Here is a 22,635-nt window from a genome sequence, read left to right as displayed (position 1 = left end):
TTAAAAAATATGCAGTTTGTTGTAGGTCAGCTCTACCGCAATAAAACTGTGTAAGCATATATGCAAAGTAAAATGTTAGCAGTGCTAGGGCTCCCAAAAACATTTAGAAGAAATTACAGCGGCATTATATTACGATGTGATTTAATCAAAGAATTACCAGAGAATCACTTTCCCACTGATATCCTTCTTGTAAAGAAAAGGCGATCTAACAGTATTCCCCTGCAGCGTCTCAGCTGAAGTATCAGAAGTATCTAATTCATCTTCACATGAATCACCCCAGCTTGGCAGTGTGTCCACATCCACAAACTGGGAAGGTGCGCCCAAGGGATCCATGGAATGGGAACTTCAGCCAGTCTTTCCCCAAATTTCTCAGCAATTCAATATTCACTGGAGACTTTAGCTTAAAAGAAAAGAAAGAGCCGTTTTAATAGAAGCATAGATACTACTTTACTTCTATTAGATCAAAAAACAAATCTCTACTGTGAAATGCTCTAATAGTGCACTGTGTGATTAGTTGCTTAAACACTCCATAAAAATCAATATACAATGAAGAACTGCTACAGTTTCTCTAAAGAAGAAGAAAGGGGGATTATTTAAGCACACTTCTTTTCAAAGAATTATAGTCATTAAAACAATCACATGCCCCACCAGTTCTACTTTCTAGAAACACAGGACAATTCATTCAACATTCACTGAGTGTCTGCTATTAGGGGTGAGATGGTGCTAGGTGCTGCAAGAGATTTAAAGATAAATACAATGTACAATTTAAAGAATTCAGTGGAATGATATTATGGAGATAAGATCTTACTCAATGATAGATGAGTGAGACAAAATGAAAAGCAGGGAGGTTCCTGAAATCAAGTATAAAAGTTTGAACTTAGTAGAGAAGCAGATGGAGAAGGCATGGATTCGAGAGGCAATATACAAAGGAAAAATTAACAGGCCTGGACAATTTACAGGATATGGCATGACACACTGATGTGGTAGGAAGATGGCCGTACAGAAATGCAGAAATTAGAAGAGGGTGATAGGAAGACACATGGTATCAAGTACAACAGAGAGGCCATGGGCAATTTAGCATGAGTAAAGGATATTTAATTTGCCAAGAAGCCAGACAAGTGTTCTAAGTAGGTAAGGAGTGGTAGGTGACTGAGGTTGGTCAGAGATCGAAAGACTGGATGATGCAGTTTGTAAGCTCAATGAGAAGGTTCGGTCTTATTGTAAATACGAGGGAAACCTGTTAGAGGATCTTGATAGAGGTAATGACTTAATATAAATAACACTTGGTAAGATTTCCTTAGCTACCATGAAATGGAGTGGGGACAAGAGTAAAACCCGAGACCAGTAGAAAATGGCTGCAGGGATCTAGGTGAGTTGATGATGAAGGTGGTGAGAAATGGTTGGATTTGGAACGTATTTTGAAGGTAGAGTCAACAAGACTTGCTCAACGAATGTGAAGGATGAGGGAAAAGAAAATAATCAAAGGTAATTCCTAGATTTCTTGCTTGAGCAACTGAGTAGATGCTAATGCTATTTACAGAGAAGACGAAGGCTGGAGTAGCTTGTGTGGGGGAGTGATGATCAAGGTTGTTTTTCCTCATATGTTTTTGCACCCGTTAGGTTTGAAATGCCCCTCATATGGCCAAGTATTGTTGTCAGACATGCAACTGGCTATGAAAGGCTAGAGCTCAGAGGAGAGGTTGGGCTACAGATATAAATCTGGAAGATTCAGCATGTGGGTGGTATTTAAGGTTAGGAGAATCAAACATGATTACCAAAAGAGACCATACAAATGGAATAAAGAGATCCAAGGACTGAGTCCTAAGGCAAAACTTACAGGCTGGAAAGAGAACAAGTAAAAAAAAAATTGATAAAGAGGATTGACAGGATAGGGAGGAACACCAGGAAAAGTATGGTTGCCTACAAAGCCAGGTGAAGAAAGTATGTTAAGGAGTGCTGGAGAAGGATCAGCAGGATAAATGCTACTGAAATGCCAGGTCCAGGACTGAGAAACGATTAGTGCGTCTGGTAAGTTGGACTCACTGTTAACACCGGGCAGGTAGATGATCAGGGAATGAAAGCTGGGGTGCGAGCATCTTGTTAGAGAAGTTGTTCTGTGTGACCCTAATGTTTGTTGTTAGAGAAGGAGAACAAACACGCCTTTCTTCATCTAATTCCTTGGTGTTTCTTGCTGAGAAACATGAGCTAAGTGGAATGGACCATGGATCAGGCACGGTATGTTAACTCCTTTGCCAGCACTGTGGCGTAGGAGGTGTGATCAGTTATATAACAATTTCAGAAAGGCCTTACGGATTATACCATGATAAAACTATGTAACAGGATTATTCTTATATGATACAAAATACTCCTTTGAAATTATATTGAAATAAAGAAACTAATTTTATCAGAAGGTGGTATTTAATCTATCAAATTGGCCTTTGAAACTGGAGGCAACCACGAGATCTCCTGATCTGTTAACGAGTAAGCAGGCCTGAGCTGGACCAGCTGAAGAGAGGACAAATAGAGAATTTATTTTCCACAGCTGAGCTAACTGAAGCTTAATGGAATGGCACTCTGCAGAAATTCACACTTAAACAAAATTATTCTCAGATTTCTGAGGACAATGACTCATGCTGAAACTTAACTATAATATAAAAGTCCATTGAACACAGAGTTAGTGTTCATTTTGAAAACTCGAATGCCAACTTTCAGAACAAAATTACTTCTTTAAAATAACTTTTCTTTATCCACTTATAGAACATTTGGGGGGGTAAAAGGTAACAGAGAAAACTTCCCAATTTTTATGTAATTCCTATCTTTTTCTATGATAGGTGAAATCATGATGTATGTACAATCCTCAATCTGGCTTCTTCAATGTTTTAAGATAAATGCTTCCACATGCAATTACACCATGAGGGAGCGGCAGGCGGTACAACGTAAGAGCCTGGGCTCTGTTATCAGCAGGCCTGAATTTAGGTCTAGGACATAACTCTTAACTGGAAGCCAGGGTTTCCTTACTTCAAAAATGAGTAATCCACTTACAGGGTTATTGTGAGGATTAAATGATATAATTCGGCACAAAGCAGCGTATAATTAACGTTACCTGTTACAACTTTCTCAGAGCCAATGCGAAAGTCCCCACACCACTGCTGAGACAAAGTTTTGGCTGGCTCTATGTGTGGCAAAGACCAAAACACTTGCTATCAAAGGCAGTACCAACTAAACCCAACAAACTACTGAATGAAGATACACTTATTTATCTCTTTTTTTGTTTTGTTTTGTTTTTTACACTTATTTATCTCAAAGTCTGCCCTTGTAATGACTTGTGAATCCCTAAAACCTAGATCAACCCAACATGTTTTCTCTAAAACAAAACACAAAAAATCAGCATCCTGTCTGCTGGCAAGACAAATGCATGTTTTCCAAGGTCAGACGGGCCCTCCATCAACACTATCAGGAAGTATTAGGAAACTGTCTTAATAAATCTTGGGTGACTCTATGCTACAGCATATCCATCCGTGGCAGACGTCCTCTTAGATGTCCTTCAATGGTACCACTTCCTGATATCAATGTCCCTGTACAGCTGCCTCCTATAATGAGTAGGGCAGCCCGTATAACCAACCAATAGGATACTGCAGAAATGACAGTATAGGACTTCGAAGGATGAGTCATAAAAGGTACTGCGCTCTCTCTGGGAGTGCTTGCTCTAGGGAAGTTAGCTCCCATGATGGGGGACACTCAGGAAGTCCGTGAAAAGGTCCCCAGGGGAAGTACCTGAGAGTGCCTGCCAAAAACCAGCACTGATACCCAGGCAAAGGAATCCCCTTGGATTTTCTAGCCTCTGTTGGGCTTCAAACGACTTCAGCCCCAGCTGACATCCTGACTGCAACCTCATGAGAGACACTCATGAACTAGAACCACACGGCTAAGCTGTTGCTGAATTCTGAATTCCCGGCCCGTAGAAATTATAAGACAACAGATGCTTATTTGCCTACTATGTCCTAGGCATCCAATTATTTAAGCATTGTTAGATGCTGAGTTTCTACTGGAAGAGGGAGACTCACAAAAGTCACATAAATAGGTAATCACAGAAATTAAATATACTGTATAATTAAAATCTGTGAGAAGTGTTCTGTAAAGAAGAACAAGGTGCAAAGCTAACTTAGATTGGAGAGAACGTCACTTTCTTCCAGGAAGTGACAGTTGAGATCAAAAGTAGACGAGTTTTACAGAGGGAAGGATAAATCTGGGAGCAGCACTTTTAAGCCTGCCCAACTGCCTTCAAACAATGCATTTTACTTTCCCAGCTCTCCTGGAAAAGAAAGGTAATAAGTCTTCCTTCACAATGTCTGATCTCTCCTTCTCCTCTATCCTCCTAGTCTTAAAGAAAATAGTCCGAAAAAAAAAATAGTCCTACCGCATTTCTTCTCCAGCTAACAACTAACTGCCTCATTCTACCACTTTACTTCATAAGCATGATCGGTTTTGGAGCTCTATTTCTTTTTCTTCCATTTAGTCAACCTAGTAGAGTTTTGTTGGCACCTCTGGTAACAATGCTAAATTGCTCTTTCAAGGTCCAAGGTCCAACGATGACTGCCCAAATGTTAAATCCGGGAGCTAACCAAATGTTAGTTGCGTTAACTATTGATCATTCTTTCCCTGAAACTCTATTATCTTCTTTGACAGTACACTATTGGGTAGTTGGCTTATATCTCTAATCACATCTTGTCCATATAATTTGTTGGACCTTCTTCCAAGCTCTTAATAGTCATTGTGACCCTTAAGATACTGGGTGCTAAATGAGTAATATGCTTCAGAGCTCTCAAAGTTGAGTGGTATTATGTAGAAAGTGTCATGGCATTTAACAAAGGATTCTTTTTCTCCTCCATCGCTAAACAGAAATTGTTATTTCTCACCAAAAAGATTTAAATCTCCCGTTTTTTCAACACACACACCTTGGCAAGAAAGCAAATGGAGCAGCAAAGCCAAGCTAGGCAGGAGAAGTTGATCCTTGATACTTAAGGAATATGGGTTCTTAACATTCTTAGGGTCACAGACCCCTTTGAGAATCACATTAAAAGATCAAGACCTTTTCACCACCCACGATGTGAGTACATGAACTCATACAAGCACAGATTTGCAAATAACGGGAGACGGTTCCCAGACTCTGATTAAGAGTCCCAATGACAGAACACAGTGGGCTCAGGTGAGGGAGGAGGGAAAGGATACAGCAATCTGTAGCTAAAGCCAAATTTCAATTAACATTAAGGAAGAGCAAGACTTTCCACTGAATATCAGTTCATCAGTTCTGTACTTTGCACAGGTTCATAAGTAAACACTAAACTTTAGTACAAAAGGCTCCTGACCCATGATATCTATGTCCCGGGATCAAAAAGTCTATGGGAGACAAATAAGATTCCAGAATGGATCATATCTATTTCCTTAGCCATACTATCTTAAGGTTACCTTCAATATCTTCATGAATGATGAACTAAAGATAAATCTTTTACAATTCAAATGCATAATGAGAATAAACCATTTGTTTTATTTATCAAGTCTTCATTTGTTTTTAAACAAATTTGCAGTATTTCCATGTAAGAAGTGCTCTAAATAATGCTTTACATGAATAACTGGATTGGGTAGAGAGATTAGATTTTTATTGTTCAAGAATAGGCAGGATCAGGCAGGATGGCCTGGATCACTGTCTCAAGATAACCTGGTTTTTGTCTGGATAAAAAGAAAACGGTAAAAGAGAAAAACAAGAACTTTAAAATCTGTTTGCTTGTTCTTCAAAATGTATACCTTGTTTAGACAGGCCTAGATAAAAGTACGTAAGAGCTGGTCCAGGCTTTTGACTCCCATTAATCACCAGCTCTCTTTTCACTGTGCAAACACAGTGAAATAAATTACAGGTTTACCATTGCTCATGCCTTGTACTTCAGTATTTAAAACTTCAGGGCCCATTAGATATTATATGTGTATAATACCTCCATCCCAACACCAAATCTGCCAAATTTAAGAGTTATTCTCTGCAAATAGAAAAAATAACTTTATTTTTAGGTTACTTAGGTGGAAAAACAAACCAAGGCATTAAGAGATAGGTCAACAATAAATACAATATAACAAATATTTCTAACTGGTATCAATGGCCCAGGTCAAATTTAACATGGTCATTCAAAAACACCCAAAGCACATCCTTCAATGGTGAGTTCATAGTACCACCTTCATATTAAAATAATTTTATTTACTAGGGGCACCTGGATGACTTAGTCGGTTAAATATCCTACTTTGGCTCAGATCATGATATCGCGGTTTGTGAGTTTGAGCCCCGCATTGGGGTCTGTACTGACAACTTGGAGCCTGCTTCAGTTTGTGTCTCCCTCTCTTTCTGCCCTTCCCCACTTGCATGCGTGCGTGCGCGCTTTCTCTCTTCTCTCTCTCTGTCAAAAATAAATGAACATTAAAAAGATTTTTTAAAATAACTTTACTATTTTTTAATTATTAGTGTTATTACAATACAAATTGAGCAATGTGAAACTTAAATGAGAAATTAGTTATATTCTTTAAATACCGTATGAATTGGGAATTTTATAAAATGCATTAACTTGGCACTCAATCACAATTGCTCTTATACCAACTCTTATTAAAATTATTTTTTCCATTTGTGAGTGTCCCTTCCCCTAACACTTCATAATATTAAGAGAAATTTTAAGTAAAATCATGACTCAAATATAAAAATAAATTATGCGCCCAACACTTTAACTCAAAAGCAAACCAGATAGGTGGTAGGTTGAAGGGGATCCCAAAAGTGAACATATTCATCAGGAATGCTGAAATGAATGTAAAGGAAGGCAGCTTCCACTGAATCTCTAAGAGGACAGAATCTACATGTCTATAGACAAAAATTTAGTGTTGACATTAGTTACCTAGAGTTTACAGAGTTGTAAAATAGCTTTCTTGGAACAGCTTTCAAGATAGAATCTAGTTTATGCAGTTTTCTACTGAAGCACATTTTTCCCCTAATTATATAATGGACATCACCTATAGGAGATATTAACCAGACACACCCACCTAACTACTCCCTTCCCCAAAAAACTTGCTGAAATTGTCTGTTGCCACAATTTCCTCCTTTCTCATTCATCCCACCCACAGTAATCTTGTTTCAAAACACCTACAGTGCTACATCTATCTATAATCTCAATCGCTACTATTGGAATTTTCTTGAATATGGAAGACAAGCTGCACAGGTATTAAGAACTCCAGAAACGTCTGAAGATAATCAGATAATTTAGATAATGTCTCATTTCCAGGTTGACTACAGATATCTTGTTAAATAAGCAAAGGCAAAGGCTTATTTCCATCGTAGAGATATACATTAGCTTTGATTTTCCACAACTACACACATCAGAACTCCTTTCTGAACATTTCTGTGCAGCCCAACAACAGAAGAGCTTCAAGACAGGCTAATCCTCACCTGGTGACAGAGCACCTAAACCTCAATTACCACGCCAGGAGGAGTCAGCCCTGGTCACTTCCCCCTCACGCGGCCAGGACGCGGAAACACAAAGCCAGACAATGTCACTCCAGGGACTGGAGGGATCCAGACAACTCAGCATCCTGAGCTCAGCGCCTATCCAGCCCTGACTCGACCTGCGCTGGGGTTTGCGGAACGCCCCGTCCACACACTCGGCAACATACACTTGACCGTGGGGCTGTGACCGGCAGAGGTCCCAGCCGCCCTATCTCACCTGCGTCCAGGGCGCGTGCCTCCCCGGGGACTACAGCATTACTGGCCCTGGTGCCCAGGTCTGCCTACCCTGTCTTCTCGGCGATAAGCGCTGCGGGCCAGAAAAGCCCGACCACCCGCCGGGGAAGAAGTGGCACACTCATTCTTCCAGAGAGCGGACAGCACTAACCCTCTCCATCTGCACCCGCAGCCCGGGCCGAAGCCGAGTGCCTCCCGCCGCGCCCCCGGCCTGCTCCGCCCCGCCCCGCCTTCCCTCCCCGGCCCGGTTCCAGGTCCCGCCTCTCACCGCACTCCGGGGGTCCCATCCGGTCGGGAGCGGGGCGGGTTAAGCTCCTCGCAGAAAGCGGCTGATCGGCATCCCCAGACACCCCTGGCCTGGAGCTCGCGGTCAGACGAGGCAAAGTCCCAGGAGGCTGGAGTGACCAGCTGGAAGAGCTTTGAGTGGCGAACGCCGGCTTCCGCTACCGGCCAGCCCCCACCAACCACAGCCCGGCCCTACGTCATTTCCTCCTCGAAGGCAAAAGGAATGCCGGGCGGAAGTGGGTCGCGGAGCGGACCCGGAAGGGGTGGGTGCTGTGGGCGGGTCCAGCCGGCCGGCATCCTCGTGGAGGCTGAGGTGAGTAGGAGCGGGGGCCCGGCGTTCAACCTCTCGTTCCCGGCGGAGGCCTTCGGGCCGCCAGCCCGAGATGAAGCGGGGGCATTTGCGGCCGGTCGCTAGGGTGGAGGGGACCCTGAACGACCGCGAACCTACCGCCGTCCCCGGAGGGCGCCTGCAGTCGCCCAGGGCCGGCGCCTGCGGTGTACAGGTGTCGCGCGTTCCGCGGTGCTCCTGAAGATGCTCAGGCAGCACGGTCAGATGCGGAGCCCCTCACTCTGTCCTGACTGAAGACTCGGGTTAGGGACGTCCGACAGGTCTGTCACAGCGGCCCAGCGCTTCTGTGCATCATAGCAGCAACGTAATTGGGGGGTGCGTAGCCATACCTGGAAACAGGGATGGTAAGCGCGCGTTGGAAGGTTCGGTCGTGACCTCTCTCCAAAAGGCGTCGAGATCTGTGCACGTGGGGCGCGAACGGCCAGTGCTAAGGTGTATAGAAGATAGTTTAAATATTGAGGCAATAGAAAAAGCTGCGAGAATTGGTCCAGCCTCGGAGGAAGTGGGCCTCAGAGGAGAACACCGGTTTAAAAAAATAGGTAGAGATGGACGATACACGTTATTCTAGGGAGGGGCAATGTGAAGAAAGCAAGGTGGCAGGACAAGGAAGGAAAGCAACTAACGTGACAGGAACCCAGAGACAAAGAGCTGCAACAGAAAGTGTCCTACATCCCTTCGCTTAGTTTCCTTGTCTGTAAAATGAGGGTAGGTTGACTTTGTAAGGTAAGGTTAGTGTGAAGACTTTTTCATAGGTATATTTCCAATGTTTTAGGTGGTTTTCTAAGCACTCTGCATATCTTAACCCTTTTAATTAACTCAATTGCTATTTGTCGTTAAACAACTACATACGTTTACCCAGATGTATACATTTAACATATCGCCATTTGTAAGTGCTCTTTAAGTCTTGGCTACTATAATGTTTTTCATTAATGAGGCAAAGGTTGCTTCAAGGTTTTGAGTCTGAATGGCTGGGAGGCTTGTGTGTTTTAGAAAAAGGGGAAAAAATGGGTTCAGGAAGCAAGGTAGCTTCGGTTTTGCACATGCAAAGTCTTTGGGAATATTTTATAAGTTTTTGGAACTCTTTCATTTGTATTCACATATATGGACAGGATTGGAAATACAGATGCAGGTGTCCATAGGGCTTGGCATTCCAAGGAAAATACTGTGGAAGGAATCGGTAGAGGGCCCAACACTACCAACAGGAACGATTCTAGCTAAGGGGCTGGAAGAGTAAGAGGAATTGGGGAAGAATTGATCAAACGGCCTGGGCTAACAGCATTATCACATTGTTAACATTCTTTCTTGATTTTTAACTGGATTTTGTTAGTCTTAGGTAAGGACAAATGAGGCCGCTAAGTGATTACTAAAAGAAAACACTAAGCAGCAGTTGATTATTTTTCTGTTAAGGTAGGCGAAAACAGAGTGTAATCAGAGACAGGTTCTGTAGAGTTAAACCAGACGTAGAAACCAACAGCAAAAGCCAGCTCCCAAAGAAGGGGTGTAATTTCTTTCTTTGTTTTTTTTTTTTTAATTAAAAATTTCATCCGTCTCCGGGGTACCATCCTCAGGCTCAGGTGTGTCCTGTGACCCTCTGCTTTTCTTGGGCTCTGGTTCTTCTAAGTCTTCCATCTGTTTTATAAAAATGGGGAAATAAAGCTGAAATAATGTGTCCCAGCCCTGATGACTTAAAAACCTGTCCTTATGGCCACCGGTAACTTCCATTTAGGACTTTCTTTGATCAAACCTCTTCCACGGTAGGACATTTACTAGAGTGTGTGGAAAACTGACTATACCAGGGGCACCTGGATGGCTCAGTCAGTTAAGCATTGGACTTCGGCTTAGGTCACAGCCTCACAGTTCGTGAGTTCGAGCCCCACGTCAGGCTCTATGCTGACTGCTCAGAGCCTGGAGCCTGCTTTGGAGTCTGTGTCTCTTTCTCTCTGCCCCTACCCTACTTGCACTCTGTCTCTCTCCCTCAAAATAGACATTAAAAAGAATTTTTTTAATGTTTCTGTTTATTTTTGAGAGAGACAGAGCATGAGTGAGGGAGGAACAGAGAGAGGGAGACAAAGAATCTAAAGCATGTTCAACAGCACAGAGCTTGAACTCATGAACCATGAGCTCATGACCTGAGCCGAAGTCAGACACTTAACTGACGGAGCCACTCAGGCGCCCCAAAGGGTATAATTTCTGTTTGGTATTGTGTTAAGATGCATTGGTGTTTGAGGCACTTTTCACTCATCCATATCAAGACCGGAGAAGCTTGACTTACCTCCTTCACTTGTTATATCAATACCAGTGTTGAAAATTTTGATTTAATGTGAGAACTAAGGCATCTTTGAAAACTAATATGCCATGTTGCTGTATTCTTTTTCTTTGCCAAGTGGAAGTAGCTGACCTGATTTGGAAATCAAGGGAGGACCTACATGTATTAGGACAGTAGTTCTCCAAGTAAGCAACGAGAAAAACCACAGCATCCCTTGGAAACTTCTTAGAAAGATCTTGGGTCCCACCTCAGACCTCCTGATTCAGAAACAGGCAATGGGTGGGGCACCTGGGTGGTTCAGTAAGCATCTGACTTTGGCTCAGGTCATATTCTCAGGGTCCCTGGGTTTGGACCCTGTGTTCAGCTCTGTGCTGACAGCCTGGAGCCTGCCTCAGATTCTGTGTCTCCCTCTCTCTCTGTTCCCCTCCCCCACTCACACTTCGTCTCTCTCTCTCAAAAATAAATAATAAAACATTAAAAAAATAAATAGTAGGCACTGGGAGATAAGGTGAATGTGGTTCCCAGCAATCTGTTTTCATAACCCCTCACATGATTTGGATATGTACTTGAGTTTGAGAACCGGTAGGGTAGAGGATAATGTGCCATAAAGTCAAGGATTTTATTTTACTCAACACCATATCTCTAGTATTTAAAATAGTGCTTGTCTAGGTAGTAGGATGATAGTAATTGTTTACTGTAAATATATTTAGACTCTGTCCATCTCAGTGTGGAAACTTTGACAGTTGAACAAACAAGTGAATTGTTGAGCTGCCTAGAGGCCATATGCCCGTTATTTGTGAGGTGGGCGTGACAGGGTGACCAATTTGAAGCGTGCAGAATGAGGGCTTACATGTGAGTCAACAGCGAATAAAAAGATGAAGATGTCCGTGTATTTAAGTGAATGATTTATTCAGAGTAAATGAGGTGGAGAAGCCACAGCGTACATGCTCTAACCAAGCACACGATTAACAGTTGGTGTCTGCTGGCGTCCTGGAAGCCAGGCACCCAGCAGACTGAGTTTTCTTGCTTTGTATGCACAGCTGCCTCGCTGGCGGTCCCAAACGCTCCGACATGGGGCTCACGAAGCAATATCTACGCTATGTCCCCAGTGCAGTCTTCGGCCTCATTGGCAGCCAAAAAGGTAACATTGTCTTCGTGACACTTCGTGGTGAAAAAGGACGCTATGTGGCGGTACCAGCCTGCGAACACGTGTTCATCTGGGACTTAAGGAAAGGAGAGAAGGTAAGCCGGAAATCAACAAGGTTGATAAGTGATTTTTAGGTATTTGAGGAAGGGGAGGCAGGCGTGGGGAGATGTTTGTATGTGTGTGCCCCTGGAAGAGAAGTCTTTCTTCTTTGGGTCTAGATAGCCATGTATCAGGTTCTGTCTGATTTTCTGCATGCACTAAACTCTGAAAACCACGCCACATATGAGTTATCCATTTGTAGTATTTCCCTGGCAAGTATTTGTAGTCCTTATTCCTGACATGTTTGGTTTTCTCTACTAGTTCTTTATGTTTCAAGTTCTTCTACTTGCCCTCATAATCAGTTATAAAATCTTAGTCATTTAGGGGCGCCTGGGTGGTTCAGTCGGTTAAGCATCCAACTTCAGCTCAGGTCATGATCTCACAGTTCATGGGTTCAAACCCCATGTCGGGCTCTGCTGACCGCTTGGAACCTGCAGCCTGCTTCGGATTCTGTGTCTCCCCCTCTCTCTGCCCCTTCTCATGCTCGCCTGCTCGCTCGCTCGCTCTCTCTCTCTCTCTCTCAAAAATGAGTAAACTTAAAAAAATGTTTTTAAATTTTTACTCAGTTATGTTGACCAAATGTTTTTCTCACTTACACAGATGAGGCCCAAGGTTGATAAGTAGGTTTTGATACTTTGTGTGACTGAGTTCCTTAAACCTACCACTTCTGCCAAACTAAATTTAGGCATTTTCTTCTTGCCCACTTACGGACGTGACTCCCAAGAGGTTAATACTTTGATACTTGTTGCCACCCCAAGTTTCCTGGGGATAAACCATGTAGCACTCTGGTGCCACACAAGTTGACTTTTAAAATGGCGCTCAGTTACGAGAATGTGCTTACAACCCTATATGGAAAGTCATTTGGTGTTACCACAGGATAAGGATTTAGGAATTTATCACTTGGGAAATTTTTCCACGTTATTATGCTAATGTAGAGCTTTGGAGAAAATAATTTTACCCTTTCTTGAGTGTTTCATTGCTCAGCACAAATAATAATTCCTATGTTAAAGAGCTGGAGATGAATTGTAGAATTTCATTGTTACTCATAAGAGTGATTTGGAATTACTGATGCCCTTAGTTTTATTGTCCCTGATTATTCCCACACTTCTCCTTTGATGACGTGCTTAACTCCTGTACATTGTTTATGATTCTTACAATTGCAGATCCTCATCCTTCAGGGGCTTAAACAAGAAGTCACTTGCTTATGTCCCTCCCCAGATGGGCTGCACTTAGCTGTTGGTTATGAGGATGGGTCTATCCGAATCTTCAGTCTCCTGAGCGGGGAAGGAAACGTGACCTTCAATGGACACAAAGCAGCCATCACTTCTCTGAAGTATGATCAGCTGGGGGGCAGGCTGGCATCTGGGTCCAAGGTGAGACTTCGAATCCGGTGCCTAGATTCTGATCTAGTAAAGGACTATAAGGCTTATGTTGAAGCTGGTTGTTCACAACTGTTGGGTGAAACAGTGGGTTTTCGGTGTACAAAACAGTATGGATGGTGGGAATAGAGGGAGAAGGAGGGAGAAAAATACTATGACACTGTACTAAAGAATGTAACAGAAGACTTGAATAGAGATACTATGTTCATGAATGGGAAGACAAAGATGCTAGTGTTTTTTAGTTAACTTATATAGTTAAAAGCAATTTAAATAAATATCTCACAAGTTTTTATTGTTTTTTAAGAACATGATCAAATTACTTAAAAGCATGTTTGGAAAACAATCAAAAACACCAGGAAGTTGGCAATGGTGAATAATAAAACAGGGCTTCAGGGGTTTTTTGTTTGTTTTTTTAGGCAGTTTCCGATATTAAATGTGTTATGAAGTCAATTTAAAATGTGTTAATCTGGCATTACTACAAAAATAGATAGATTATTGAAGCCAAATGGGAATCCTAGACTCAAATCCTCTTTCATGTTTCTAATTATAGTGTATTTTGAAGACAATGTTTCTGGTGTGTATAAAAATGATGAGTTACTTATAAAATACTATAGGCAATTGGCTTGGTATGTAGGGGGAGATTTTAAAGCTCTATGCCACATGCAAAATGAGTCACAGATTAAAAACTTAAATAGTAAAGAGTGATAGTTTAAGTGCACGAGAAGATATGTAATTAAGTATTTATCTGCTACTGAGGTTGAAAAGGACTTTAAGCATGTCAGTAAAGAAAGAAATTACAGGGGCGCCTGGGTGGCTCAGTCAGTTAAGTGACCACCTTTGGCTCAGGTCATGATCTTGCGGTTCATGAGTTCGAGCCCTGCATCAGGCTCTCTGCTGACAGCTTGGAGCCTGGAGCCTGGACCCTTCTTTGGATTCTGTGTCTCCCTCTCTCTCTGCCCTTCCCTTGCTTGTGCTCTGTCTCTGTCTCTCAAAAATAAATAGTAAAAAAATTTTTTAAGAAATAAATTACAAATCGCTAGAGTTTTGAATGTTTAGATTTAAAGCATTTGTACACTAAAAATAAACTTATTGAGAGTAAATCCCAAGTTCTCACAGGGAAGAATTTTGTTTCCTTTTTTCTTTTTTTTTTTGCTGCATTTGTATGAGAAGACGGGTGTGAGCTGAACCTGTTGTCATACTGTGTGCACCTCAGGTTTATACTGTGATGTATGACTGTTTCTCAGCGAGACTGGAAAAAAGTTAAAGGACACTGAAAAAGAGTATGTATCTAATATTTTCAGTATAGGGAGGATTAATAACATTCATCTCATAACAACTTACAAACAAGCCAACAGTAAGGAAGATGAAAGACATGACTTAGCAGTTCAGCAGAGGTACGTACAGCCAGTAATCACCATAGAGCATGTATGGAATTTCTTGTTAGTATTCAGAAATGCTAATCCAATAAATACTGAGGCAGCATTTTTAACTTCTGGAGTTGGCAGTGGTTTTTGAGAAACTAATGACATCCAGAGCCAAAGGGACAGGAATGCTGGCCTTGTGCTTCATGTCCCTGTTGGACCTACCGATTGGTGCAGTTTAAAGAGATCACCTTGTCGCGATGAATTGCAAACTTTAAAAAAACTTTTAACCCAAGAATTTTTCTTTTTAGTATTCTGAGCTGAGGTATATACAAAGATTTCTGTACAAGAATGTTCATTTCCGTGTATTTATAATAGCAGAACTTTGGGAACTACCTAAATAGTAAAAACAGAAAAATTTTTACATGGATTATGGCATATCCTTAGGATTGATTATTATATGATCATTGAAAATGAGAACAGTCTGGGGGCTCCTGGGTGGCTCAGTTGGTTAAACGTCAGTCAGTTAAGTGTCCACCTTTGACTCAGGTCATGATCTCACAGTTCATGGGTTCGAGCCCCTTATCGGGCTCTGTGCTGGCAGCTCGGAGCCTGGAGCCTGTTTCGGATTCTGTGTCTCCCTCTCTCTCTGCCCCTCCCCTGCTCGCTCGCACTCTGTCTCTCAAAATTAAATAAACATTAAAAATTTTTTTTAAATGAGAGCAGTCTAGAGGGATGTAGAAAATGGAGATATTTTAAGTGAAAAGTGGAGGAGGGTTATAAAATGTTACCAGTAGCATGACCCCAGTTTTCTAAAACTAACCTGGATGTTGAATTGGAACAGTATAAAACAATATACCTGTGTGGTTACATCTGGATGATGGAATTAATTGGTATTTATTCCCTCTTTTTGGTAAGTTTTTCCAGATTTTCCACAAGGTCTATGAATCACGTTTGTAATAAAAATATTACATCCTATTGTTTGTCAAGGCCTGATGTGGTAAAAAAAAATTCTTCTGTATTATCTGATCCCTGTAGGACACAGATACTATCGTGTGGGATGTGATCAATGAAAGCGGCCTCTACCGTCTGCAGGGGCACAAGGACGCCGTCACGCAAGCATTGTTTCTACGAGAAAAGAATCTGCTAGTTACTAGGTAAGGAAATAACAGTTTCTCTTTGAGTTCTTTTCTATGTGAATACATCAGAGAGGGTTTCAAAGAGGAAAATTTGCCTCATTCCTTCCTCATTTCTCTGCACTCTCCTCAGGCTCATGTGCTAGCTTCCTCGTTTGCCCTCTGCTTTCTTCTGTCCTTTCCTCTTCTCCCCAGCGGTGTCATAGAAGCTAGTTTCTAGCATTTAAGTCCCTTTTCTGATTTGTCATTATTATGACAATTAATAAATAATTATTTTAAAAAATGGCATTAGCTTTTCCGTGTTCCTTAACCTTTGACATGCCTTTTATAGACTGAGCTGTCTGCTTTCTGGATCCTTAGAAAGTTGGGAAAGCAGAATGTGGGGCAGTGGGCCAGCGTAAATACTGAGTGCTCAGTTTGCTGTGGGCCTTTTGAGAACAGATGGACTCTGTACGTATCCCTTCTGAACATCTGTTAGGTAACCATTTGAAATTTCCATTTGTGTGGATCAGACATGACATCTGCCATTTCACATGGCTCAACCTTACATAGTAATTATTGGTCCTAAGGAATGGCCACCCAGGAAAGTTTGGGATCCTAGGGTTTGCCGGCAGAAAATGAACTTCAGGAATGCCTCCGAAGCAGTTGTGCAGGAGCACTGAACACCTTACCACTGGTGGGTCAGTTCCTGCAGGACGGCACACTGGTGTGTCTTGTTAACAACACAGGTTCTGTGAGAGAAGGACTAAGGTTCTACTAGAATGTACACATTATAGCTCAGCGAACAGTTGACCCTTGAACAACAGATTTGAATTGGGTGGGTCCACTTATCCGTGGGTTTTTTTTTTCAATAAATGTAGTACTTCAAATGTGTTTTCTCTTATGCTTTCCTGAATATTCTTTTCTCTGGCTCTCTTGTGAGAATGCATATTTCATGCAAAATAAGTGTTGATCAACTGTTTATGTTACTGGTCAACAGTAGGCTGGCTGAGTGGTGGTTTGGGGGAGTCGAAAGTTAAATGTAGATTTGAGACTACACCGGGGTGAGGGAGCTGGTTAGCCGCCTCATTGTGCAGGGGTCAGTGGTTAAAAAACTAAGGAAATAACACAGTGAGGTGAGATCATATAGGAGACTTCATAAATTGGGTTTTTGTCCTTTTGGTTTTTTCCAGTTTGGCCATAAAGGAGAATTATGTTGGGTTTATATTCGCAAGGAAGCAGGGAAGAGGCATTTGAGTAGGAGGAGTAGAGCTCATTGGCAGGGAGACTCAGGCCAATTAACGAGGAGATTTGAAAATGGTGCTGGTTGTGATTTTGATTCTGTAGAGAACCGTGAGCTAGTGTAAGTTCAAAGAGTTGTAATTATCACATAGAAGTTTATTGGATGTAACGATGGAACGGGAATGGGTAAAGAGACCAGATGAGAAGCTATGAAAATAATCGAGGCAGCAGAACTTAAATTCAGGCTTGTGTGCAGAAGTGAATTGGAAGGAGTGAGGGCCTCACAGAGACCAGCTGTGCACGGGAGTCAGGAGCAGAAGAGATCTGAGGCGTTTCCGTGTCAACCAGCTGACAGAGAAGAGTGATGCTGTTGTGATGAAATGACAGGCCAGGCGTCAGCCTCTGCGTGCCTGATCACTCTGAAATCAGAGTTATTTTTGTTTTTACAGGTGCAATATTATATTTTCTACCTAATAGCCACGTGGGGTTAAGGTTCTTCCCTCCTTAGAAAAAGGTAAGGGAGTGAGTGTAGTATAAGACATTGTTGCTGTCTGTATTTTTTTGAAGACAACAGATGAGTCCTCAATCTCCTGTTTACTGAGGGTTTTTTTCCTCCTACAATTTTTCTCGTTTCTTTTTTTTTAGTGGGAAAGATACCATGGTGAAATGGTGGGACCTTGACACCCAGCACTGCTTTAAAACAATGGTCGGCCACCGAACCGAGGTACGTGGAGGGCACGGGCCAGGGAAAGAATGGCGAGGCAGAAGGAAAGGATGGTTTCCTCCTCTGCTTTAGTTTTTACTGCTCCCAGTAACCCTCACGTGCTGTCCCGAGAGACAGAAGGGTTGGTGTGGTGGTGAAGTGCCCGCCATCAGAGCAGATACAGCTGCTTCACCATTTAGGAAAAATTGGCCTTGGATAAGTTTTTAATCCATGAGTAGGGGTTTCATTGCTGTTAAATAATGTGTCCCCCTTTATGATTGTCGGGAGGCTTAGTGACCCTGTATGTACAGTGCCGGATCTGGTGACATGTACACAGCAAATTGTGGCCATTATAAGCATTACCCGAACATAGATATTTTCAGTGGAAATATTTTATATCTTGGTATCCTCCTCCATGCTTTGTTCTTACCAGGTCTTCAAAAACATAACTGGAATTAATGATGAGGAAAAGCAAATTAGATTCCTTGTTGATTCGGAACAAAATTGTTCTTAGATGTTTGGGGCTGAAAATTATACAGTAGACTTCAGTGGGGTACCTTTTATTTGCAAGGCACTGCTGAAACAGAGAAGTACCAGACTTAAAATCGTCATTTGAGTGGATTCTAGTTAGGATTTGTGCTCAATGGCCATTATGTAAATTTAAGGGTAGGAAATTACAGAGAAACTTCTAGTTACTGCATAAACAGCACTTCCACCACAAGCCACTTTTTCTTTCCAAAGGTGAGAATTTCTCTTAGTATTTTGGAAAGGTTACTTTAACATTAGGCTTTGCAAATGCCAAAGGGATATCACTACAGATTGTATACTTAAACTTTTGGAATGCTGCATCATAGATCCTAGAGTGTCTTAAAAATCCTATTTGATCTTTCTCTACCCTGTAGGTGTGGGGGTTGGTTCTGGTGTCAGAAGAAAAGCGACTCATCACTGGGTCGGCCGACAGTGAGCTGAGGGCGTGGGACATAGCCTACCTACAGGAGGTAATTGCTTTTCTGATTATGGGCAATGTTTTAGCATTGTCATAGGCTCCTTGCATTTGGAATCAGATGTAATCATTGAGTTCTTCTCATTGTACTAGAAGGAATTCTATCTCCAATAACTTCCCAACTCCTAAACAGATTTTTTTTTTGGTTCGTTGTTTTGATAACGAATGATGCCATATTGCCCTTGTTCATTTGAGCCTGAAGAAGGATAGTTTTAGGGCTACGCCTTCTGGTTAATGCTGATGTTTTACTTTGCAGAGTTCTCAGCATGAAAGTCCTGGACCTTTGGGTGTCCATGGATGGACTTCAGAATATCTGTGGCCCTGTCCCCTCAGACAAAAATCTGTGTAAAATATCCATGTGTTTTTAAATATATGTATTCTGAGAAGATCTGTAACTTTCTCAGGTTTTCAAAGATTTTGTGTGGAAAAGTTTATGGACCTCGGACTGAGCTGGACTTAGGTGTGTAGTGTTGTGTTCAGTAGCTGGCCTGGCGGGTTCTATTGTAGTAGGCTAGCTTCTATCTCTGCTTCCTTTAAGGAGAACACATAACCTCTGTAGGTTGCATTGTCTTTGTCATTCTCAAAGCCAGACTTGAACCTTTCCTCTAGAATATAGTAGCTTTTTCACGTAAGAAAGTTTTAAGGTTCATAAGGAGTCAGTCACCATTTTTGTACCTTAGTCTAAATTACTAAGTTACTAAACCATAGTCTGTATATTTCAGAAAGTTATTGGAGATAGGATAGTGAACGCTTTTGTTTGCGTTGCTGTAGTCAGTGTGTTCTTTTTTATTTTATTTTTTAACGTTTATTTTTATTTTTTAACTTTTATTTTTGAGAGACTGAGAGAGAGCGTGAGTAGGGGAGGGACAGAGAGAAAGAGACACAGACTCCAAAGCAGGCTCCAGGCTCTGAGCAGTCAGCACAGAGTCCGACGCAGGGCTCAAACTCACAAACTGTGAGATCATGATGTGAGCCGAAGTTGTATGCTTAACTGACTGGACCACCCAGGCGCCCCTGTTGCAGTCAGTTTTTAACATACTCTAGCAAACGTCCTACCGTGGAAGAGGTTTGATCAAAGAAAGTCCTAAATGGAAGTTACCGGTGGTCATGAGGACAGGTTTCTAAGTCATCAGGGCTGGGACACATTATATCGGCTTTTATTTTCCCATTTTTATAAAACAGATGGAAGACTTAGAAGAACCAGAGCCCAAGAAAAGCAGAGGGTCTTCCCCTGGGACACAGGACACATCTGGGCCTGAGGATGGTACCCCGGAGACAGATGAAACTCCTGAGGACGTAATTCTTTTTTCTTTTTGTTTATCATCTTCATTTGAGTTGAGTTGTTGGAACAGTGAGAATTGGGAGATTTTTAATTGAAAAGTTCTCAGTTCTCATCATCTTAGAGCATATCTTTGTCATCCGCATTCCTTAGAATACTATCTTTTCAGAGGTTTGACAGAACTTGAATTTAACCTTCACCTCTTCCCTTGCTTCTTCCGTAGCGCATCCTTAGGTGCAGAAAAGCTGGTTCCATCATGCGGGAGGGCAGGGACAGAGTTGTGAACCTGGCCGTGGACAAGACAGGCAGGATTCTAGCTTGCCACGTGAGTACGAGTCTAGGAGAAAATATCAGGGACGGGCTGTTCCTTTCAGAAACCGGGCTTGTTTTATATCCGGTAAGAGATTGCGTTTCCCCCAGTCATGCGCTTATGTAGACCTTACAATGCCTAGCTCGTATTAGCATGACACATAGTTCCTATGCTGGTCCTTACTGTTAGCAGGCATTAAGTGCTTGCTTGCTAAGCACTTTAAAAGCATTAGCTTCCTCTTTGGTCTTGGGAGCAGTGCTGCGATAGGAAGTGGCATTCCCACGTTCCACGGGAGCGAATCAACGATCCTGGAGAGGAGAAGTCATCCCAGATAATACAACCAGGAAGCGCAGGAAGAGGAGCACTCTTGTTTGGGTCTTACTGAGAAAAAGCTGAATTACAGATTGCCTTTCCTGGACTCACGTCAACTTTCTGCCTTTCTAGGGAACCGATTCAGTGCTAGAAGTGTTCTGCATCCTTTCCAAAGCGGAAGTTCAGAAGAAAATGGATAAGAAGATGAAGAAAGCTAGAAAGAAAGCAAAGTGTGTTTTTTTAAAAATATTTACTACTAATAAAATATCTTGGGTGGACCACATAGTACTGATGGAAAAACTTCTTTAAGGAGGCGGTTACTGTGCTAGCGATTACAGTTGAGCTAGAGAAGGTTTCGTGGCGCGCTGGTAGCCCTCGCTTTACATTTCTGCTCTTTAGTGCAGCCTCATAGCTAGTATGTTCCTGAGTCTTGAGCTCAGAGCCACGCACAACTAGAAAAGCTGTCCAGACTTTGTGAAGAGAGCTTCTCGGTGATGTAGTTCTCGGGCTAGCAGGTGTCTCCAATGACAGCAGCCCATCGAGAACAAAGCTGGGTTGCATAGTGCTAACCATGGGGGCCGTGAGGAGAAAGACTGTAGGACTGACATATGGTGGCAACATCAACTTGAAATAGTTTGTGGTAATACCACGTTAATTGGTTCCTCAGTGGTTGGGATTTAGCAAGGCTCGAAGGGAAAGACACCTGACTTGGCGAATGTTTTGAGACCTGTGGTTTATTTGACATGGTTGGATTGACACATTCAGGGTAGTGGATCATCTCAGGAGTTCTGAACTAAGGAAAGTTCGCTAGAAACCTTTCACTGGGATAGTTTGAGGTACAAAGACCTGCCCCGGGAAATTTTATGGGCTATTGCCTTCAGAATCCGTTTATTGAGGGTACCTATTAAACGGAGTAAAACTTTATGACTCTAGGTGACAAAGCATTTCTGCACACACTGTGTTGTCTAATTCCCACGGTAATCCTGTGGTCAAGGGACTCCCAGAGTCTCACAGAAATGGACTCAAGTAATAGCAAAGAGTCTTCTAGAAAAGTAGTAGCATGATAGTCTTTTTTTCCCCCCCCAGATTAACTTCTTCCAAAGGGGAAGAGGAAGACCTTGAAGTCAATGTCAAAATGACTCTGCAAGATGAAATCCAACGGGTGACTAATATCAAAACTTCTGCCAAAATCAAGTGAGTAAAAATAAAGCATCTGAAGTATTTGAAAGCAGCATTATAGCAATACTATGCTACAAAGTTGTATTAGCTTTTTCATGCTACTTGTAAGCAGTCTAGAGGAATGATATATTTGGAGTCTGTGATCATGGGATACTAGCTCTCTCTATGGGCTAATTATTCATCATTTCCTCTTCGTCTTATTAGAATAACCTTTTCTATTTGTTTAGTCTTTTTCCTGCTGCCGTTTAGAAAGACATATACCCTATGTGCCACAAGGATTTATGGTCACTTAAAAAATTATATATGCGAAAGCAAGTTACATGTCAGATTCAGTATCTGAGCCCAGGTTTCTTTGACTTAAAAGCCTGTGCTCAATGACGGTCCAATACTCAGAGCACTTTCTGCAAAATTCTTTGCAGTTGCTCAGATGTCGCTAGATTGAGGACACAGTGAAACCTTTCTAGCAGAAAACATTAACCTTCTGAGCGAGGATGGTGGCGAGGACGTTTATGAATTACTTCCTCCTGCAGGTCCTTTGACTTGATTCACTCGCCTCAAGGAGAATTGAAGGCAGTCTTCCTGCTGCAGAACAACTTGGTGGAGTCCTACTCGCTCAGCCCGTCCGCGCCTGCTCCTCAGCCCGTGAGGACGAGCAGGATCACCCTTGGGGCTCATCGCAGCGACGTGCGCACCTTGTCTTTCAGCTCAGACAACATCGCTATCCTCTCGGCAGCGGCGGATTCCGTGAAGATATGGAATAGGTTTGTGAACTGGTGCTCTCCATGGCTCTCTCCAGTTGTGTGTTCTTCCCTGAAAATTAGATTTGAGTACACTTTTTTTT

The 22,635-nt window shown here is 42.2% G+C and overlaps 2 protein-coding genes across 5 annotated transcripts in view; one reads left to right on the top strand and one right to left on the bottom strand.

Moving 5' to 3' along the window:
• The window catches only part of GDAP2 (ganglioside induced differentiation associated protein 2), a 58,267-nt gene extending 50,043 nt beyond the window's left edge, over positions 1-8,224 (bottom strand). For all 3 annotated transcript variants that reach the window (XM_029946581.1, XM_029946582.1, XM_029946583.1), the window contains exons 1-2: positions 8,034-8,224; positions 158-400 (exon numbers count right to left, since the gene is read on the bottom strand). In XM_029946581.1, the coding sequence (XP_029802441.1) occupies positions 158-333 (176 nt within the window). In that variant the 5' untranslated portion in view covers positions 334-400; positions 8,034-8,224. The remainder of the gene's footprint in view (positions 1-157; positions 401-8,033) is intronic.
• Positions 8,225-8,327: 103 nt separating this feature from the next.
• Positions 8,328-22,635, top strand: part of WDR3 (WD repeat domain 3) — a 29,735-nt gene continuing 15,427 nt past the window's right edge. The window contains exons 1-11 of one of the 2 annotated variants that reach the window (XM_029945846.1): positions 8,328-8,363; positions 11,706-11,907; positions 13,075-13,284; positions 15,690-15,808; positions 17,654-17,732; positions 18,614-18,709; positions 19,897-20,010; positions 20,217-20,318; positions 20,748-20,845; positions 21,702-21,809; positions 22,325-22,555. In XM_029945846.1, coding sequence (XP_029801706.1) covers positions 11,737-11,907; positions 13,075-13,284; positions 15,690-15,808; positions 17,654-17,732; positions 18,614-18,709; positions 19,897-20,010; positions 20,217-20,318; positions 20,748-20,845; positions 21,702-21,809; positions 22,325-22,555 — 1,328 coding nt within the window. In that variant the 5' untranslated portion in view covers positions 8,328-8,363; positions 11,706-11,736. Of the gene's footprint in view, positions 8,364-8,417; positions 8,660-11,705; positions 11,908-13,074; positions 13,285-15,689; positions 15,809-17,653; positions 17,733-18,613; positions 18,710-19,896; positions 20,011-20,216; positions 20,319-20,747; positions 20,846-21,701; positions 21,810-22,324; positions 22,556-22,635 lie in introns of those variants that run through there. The other variant, XM_029945847.1, reaches the window with a different exon arrangement.

The sequence above is a fragment of the Suricata suricatta genome, chromosome 8 (genome assembly GCF_006229205.1).
Source record: "Suricata suricatta isolate VVHF042 chromosome 8, meerkat_22Aug2017_6uvM2_HiC, whole genome shotgun sequence".
Classification (NCBI taxonomy): Eukaryota; Metazoa; Chordata; class Mammalia; order Carnivora; family Herpestidae; genus Suricata; species Suricata suricatta.
Note: the sequence above shows the minus strand (reverse complement) of the source record. Positions and strands in the feature narration are given on the sequence as shown.